Genomic DNA, 6,000 nt, shown 5'->3' on the forward strand with positions numbered 1-6,000 from the left:
TAAAGCGACTATAACTGTAGATTTCATACTCTTTAAAGCGACTACATCTGTAGATTTTATACTCATTAAAGCGACTATAACTGTAGATTTTATACTCATTAAAGCGACTATAACTGTAGATTTCATACTCATTAAAGATACTATAACTGTAGATTTTATACTCATTAAAGCGACTAAAGCTGTAGATTCTATACACATTAAAGCGACCTTAACTGTAGATTTCATACTCATCAAAGCGACTATAACTGTAGATTTTATACTCATTAAAGCGACTATAACTGTAGATTTCACACTCATTAAAGCGACTATAACTGTAGATTTCACACTCATTAATGCGACTATAACTGTAGATTTCACACTCATTAATGCGACTATAACTGTAGATTTTACACTCGTTAAAGCGACTATACCTGTAGATTTCATACTCATTAAAGCGACTATACCTGTAGATTTCATACTCATTAAAGCGACTATAACTGTAGATTTCATACTCATTAAAGCGACTATAACTGTAGATTTCATACTCATTAAAGCGACTATTACTGTCGATTTCATACTCATTAAAGCGACTATAACTGTAGATTTCATACTCATTAAAGCGACTATAACTGTAGATTTCACACTCATTAAAGCGACTATAACTGTAGATTTCATACTCATTAAAGCGACTATAACTGTAGATTTTACACTCATTAAAGCGACTATTACTGTCGATTTCATACTCATTAAAGCGACTATAACTGTAGATTTCATACTCATTAAAGCGACTATAACTGTAGATTTCACACTCATTAAAGCGACTATAACTGTAGATTTCATACTCAATAAAGCGACTATAACTGTAGATTTTACACTCATTAAAGCGACTATAACTGTAGATTTCATACTCATTAAAGCGACTATGACTGTAGATATCATACTCATTAAAGCGACTATAACTGTAGATTTCATACTCATTAAAGCGACTATATCTGTAGATATCATACTCATTAAAGCAACAATAACTTGGGATTTTACATTTATTAAGCAACATTATTTGTAGATTTCATACGCATTAAAACGGCTATAACAGTTACTGTAGATTTCACACTTAATAAAGTGACAGCAAAGTTCTAGATTTCATACTCATTAAAGCGGCTATAACGGTAGATTTCATACTCATTAAGGCGACATTAACTGTAGCTTTGTTCTCATCAAAGGGCGATTTATATAATGGGTTTACGTTATGAGAAATGTATGTGAATTAAACACATTCTTGTCTGTTGTTCGTTTTATTTGGTTGAACTAATTACGGAACATTACCATCTATTTATAGGTCCACGAGGAAGGTGGCATCTATATTGTGGGTGACGATTTCACTATGGCAGACATATACCTCTATCCACATGTGGCGTTCTGTGTGCGATTTGGACTGGACATATCGACGTATCCCGAACTGGAGAAATATTATAACACACTCGCTCAACGACCTAGCATTAATAAAACATGGCCGCCAACATGGAGAAGTACAAATGACGAATACCGTTACCTTACGAAACTCTGATCAACCGCCATTGTCATGACGTCAGGCCTTGTGATCGTACATTGATGCTCAGATATATTTTAGCACACACTTCCATTATCAGATACGTTCAAATAGGAAAAAAGACGTTGACCGATAGATGTATGTTGCTATAGAAACAGTTTGAATATCATAAACAAATCAAGCATTTAATGGTTGTGCTGAAAAAGGACGATACCACGGGCCGTGTTAAAGTGACACATACTGACTTTATCAGGGTATTGTATAAGAGGCCTTATATTTGTGTCTTGACGCGCATCATGTTATTTAACATGTAAACGTGCCATAAAGATCATCTTAACTACACATAAATGAATAATAATATATGTCATTCATTGCTAGCTCTGAACCATCAGTGTTTGGAAAAATGATTTTTTTGATTTTTTTCCGTCTCGCCGCCCATGAATGATACGAAGCGAACATCAATTATTTTCGAAAGGTCATGTTTGTAGATATTCAAACACTTCAGCTTATCATGACTAGATTGATGAATGGCTGAGTTAGTATAAAACATCAAATATTTTACCCAAAATAACAGAAGTAGGTAGAGTCATGATGTTCGACTCTATTCAATTATTGAAAAATTTGACTGTCTTGCCATTTGATTTTTCCGTCCTCATATGCAGATGCCAGATGCGAAGACGTTAAAACAACCATTTTTCTTAATTATGTAATTTTAGATGTATGTATAACTGATGGTTCAAGATTAGGGCGATTATTTACTAGTTTTCTCAGGACACCTAGCCAAGTAGAGCTATTTTATTTACCTGATGAAAATATATCATCGATATCATTAAAAAAATTGGGTATGATATTTGCTCATTGTAAATTCGGAGTACCATTTACATATAATGTTATTCATCCTTTGACATTGAATCAAAATGCTCATACTGTAATTTATACCTGTCATTACACTGTTTATAATAATTATTGAATCAAGAATGATTCTCGTGTTACTTCCTAGAACACCTGGTCGTATTCCCCTTTAACATTTTAAAGGGTTACGAGCTAATATATAATTCGTCCGGATTATGCCCTCGTACTTTTGATTTTGAATTAGAAATAAGAGTCTTGTGCATAAAACTAAACTTGAATTTTATTTATTTTACAACAATTGCGAAACAAATTATATCAACTTATATTAATCATTAGTGTTGGCCAAGATGGAAGCGCGCGAGGAGCCTTACTGTGGGAGGAAACCGGAGTACCTGGGGGAAACCACGTGGTTGGGCAGGTGGCTCCATACCTTTCCACGTCCGATTGGGAATCGAACCCCGGCCGCATAGGTGAAAGGCAAGTGCGTTACCACTGTGCCATCCTCGTTTGCATGCCCGTATGATATATGCTGTACACGTGCTGAAAGAAAGAATATCGATATGCAACTGATATCGTAATTCTAATCCCAAATAGAAAAGACGGGGGAAAATATAAACAAAATAGATTAAGAATCTTGAAAAATTCTTGAAAAAGTTAAACGAAAATTAGACCAGGTTCGAGGAAGATTATCCGTCTTCTGCCTCAGCGACGACACATTTTATATTAATCCATCAAATTTTAAAGTTTGGTATGTTTTGATAATTGGATTACATTATTTCTCTGTGCTGAAAAGCATTCTTAATAATTTTCAGAAAAATCAATTTTAATTTAATTTTTCTGCATGCAAATGTTTGATTCTACATGAAGATTTACATAAAGTTTCACGTGGAATACTGAGCGGTAATACATGCAGATTAACAGTTTCCCATCTTTGATAGACGGATGAATGGGGGACACATGAGTGTTTCAAAATCATCAAAGGGATTCAGTTATTAGATTTCCTTATTTTTCTCCGGAAATTGGATTTCTGCCAATCGTTGTTATACGAACGATCGTTGTTATACGAACGATAAACCATTTACACAATAATCCTTGTTAATGTAAAAAAATAAAAAAAATATTGTAAATCAACTTTCCCGCAACGCGCATGCGTAACCATATTGTTTACACTTTTCGGACGGTAATGGTATGAATAATTGTTACGTAACATACATTTGTTGATGATTTTCAGAAATTGAAAGTGCATAACTCATTTACACAATGTCCCTAAAACTACAGCAGATAAATTAACTGGGTAAATAGTCTTTCCATCCATGTCATTTATCAATTTTAACATTTCTCGATCTGAATATGGTACAACCCTTTTGAAGAATAATCCAATTCGAGGATGCATGGGTTAGGCAGAAAGTACAAGTCAGCGTTGTTTAGTATAAATATACTGTTTTAAAACCTTCGTTCCATGAAATACAGCATATGTTTAAAGAAACTAAGAATGAAATATATTCGGGTGACGTCTTTTAAGCGATATTCTTAAATGGCTTATCCTGGTTTCAATTACTTATGATTTGATCAAATGGATTTCATAAAGCATTGCTATTAATTTTTTTTGAAAGTTGTTAGGTTTTGAAGACATTTTCCGAAAAACGTGCGGTAGATGGGAGACTACTCTTGATCAGACAACGCCAAAAATTAGCGTAGTGTGAAAAAAACCCACCTATTAAAAACCTCTTTTTTTTCAAACATAGAAAATATCAAGACTTGCCTGATAATAACGATTGTTCCTTGTCTGGTTTTTTTTCTGGTGTTGAAAAACTAAATCAGCAATGATATTTTTTTGTTATTTAATTTGTGACTTTTCTATATATAGTGTATCATTGTTCTTACTCAAGGGAGTTATATACCTCACTGGACAATAGACCTATATTTATTGTAGCTCACAAAGGAACTATTACCACGTATATTTCATTACAGGTATTATTTTATTACCGATTTAACAAACAGGAAGCCTTCATTTATAGGAACTGATACGTTAAAAAAAATATATATGTAGAATTTCTGCAATTTTATAAACCTAATTTAAAATTCATTTTTAAAAATTCCTTGTTTGTTTTAAGCATAATTCATTTTTATACTTTCAAGTCAACTAATTTGTGACATTGTAAATACATCTATATTACATATCATAAAGCAAAAAATAGAAAGAGTTAAAAAAAAAAAAATAATAATAAAAAATATATATCATAAAGCAAAAAATAGAAAGAGTTAAAACAAATGATAATAATAATAAAAAATATATAACAGAATAATTTGTAATTTTTTTATCATAATATCATATATTCATACATGTAGCTTGTTGTATGTCTTTCTGACACTTTCTAGCTACAAACGCAGGCCTTTGGAGAATGACATTCAATCGTAGGTAATATGCATTCATATTTACAGTATTCAAATGATTTCATCGCGTTGTCTAAACAAAACAGGTTACAAAAATAAACTGGTATGCGATGTGCGTGGAAATGGCTACTTTATCAAAATTGTGCAATGTTGTATATACACACACACATATATATAGTATTAGTTTTAATTAAGTGTATTTAAAGATATATATAGTGTACATCGTTTATGAATCCTAATTTGTAGTATATCCTAATGTAGCCATTCATCTTACTTTTAGATCTCTAGATCTGTCTTTCTTCCTGTCATTCTTCTTTGCTTTTCTTTCTTTACAATTATTATAAGTATACTGAGTATACAAATATATTTGTGGAGAGGGCATTTATAAGTTGATAAAAACTTGCGCCCAATCTAATTGTGTCTAAACAATAAAATACGTTCAAATCAAATCAATATATATGTGTGTAGATCATATAAATGTATTTATGTGGATTAGAGAATTATTATTCTGCAGAATTACCAGAGTACATATGGAATCTATTCACTCAAAACACTGTGCTGCTCTATAAGCCATGTAGACACTTCAGGGGTTGTACAAAAGCGTGGTATACAGGCCCACTAGAAGTGCCTACCAACTGCAATCTCAAAGGAGTATACAAAAGACAAATAGATATAATAATCACATGCTAATACAATGTGAGAGTTAGATACGGAAGAGCCAAAAATGATTAAAACTGCATCTTACAGCTGTTTCGTCCTTGTAGGATTTGACCTGATAATTGATACCAACGCGGCGAAGGGAAAAAAATGTCAAAATTTTAATGGGGAGATGTAATTTTTGCAATATACCATTTTTTCTGTAAATTGAATATCTTTTTGATATCAAATCAACGTCAAGTGTATAGTTCGACTGAGATCGTATGATCAATATTCACATCAAGTGAATGGAAATACCGTTTTTTGTACACTGACCACAGATGGATAAATTATCTTAACCATTGACGGGTACTATGACATGTGGCTTGCAGCATTTCAATTTTTGAATATACTGCTTAACCGCTTACAAACTGTGCCCTACTACGTAGACACTCAATTATTTTGTTAAAGTTAGTTGTACAAACTGGCAAACCAATCGTAGCTCATCGGATAATTCCGCTAGGACTCTCGATTCTTGGCAAAATTAACTGGATATGTTACGATTACGTACCAAAACCTGCCCCTGAAGTAGA

General features: G+C 32.6%; 1 protein-coding gene across 1 annotated transcript in view; it reads left to right on the forward strand.

Moving 5' to 3' along the window:
- Nucleotides 1-4,408, forward strand: part of LOC117316186 (glutathione S-transferase A-like) — a 31,205-nt gene extending 26,797 nt beyond the window's left edge. Inside the window, exon 6 of the mRNA XM_033870699.1 lies at nt 1,316-4,408. Within this exon, the coding sequence (XP_033726590.1) occupies nt 1,316-1,543 (228 nt within the window). The 3' untranslated portion in view covers nt 1,544-4,408. The remainder of the gene's footprint in view (nt 1-1,315) is intronic.
- The last annotated feature ends 1,592 nt before the right edge of the window (nt 4,409-6,000 follow it).

Source organism: Pecten maximus, chromosome 18 (assembly GCF_902652985.1).
Source record: "Pecten maximus chromosome 18, xPecMax1.1, whole genome shotgun sequence".
NCBI classification, from domain to species: Eukaryota; Metazoa; Mollusca; class Bivalvia; order Pectinida; family Pectinidae; genus Pecten; species Pecten maximus.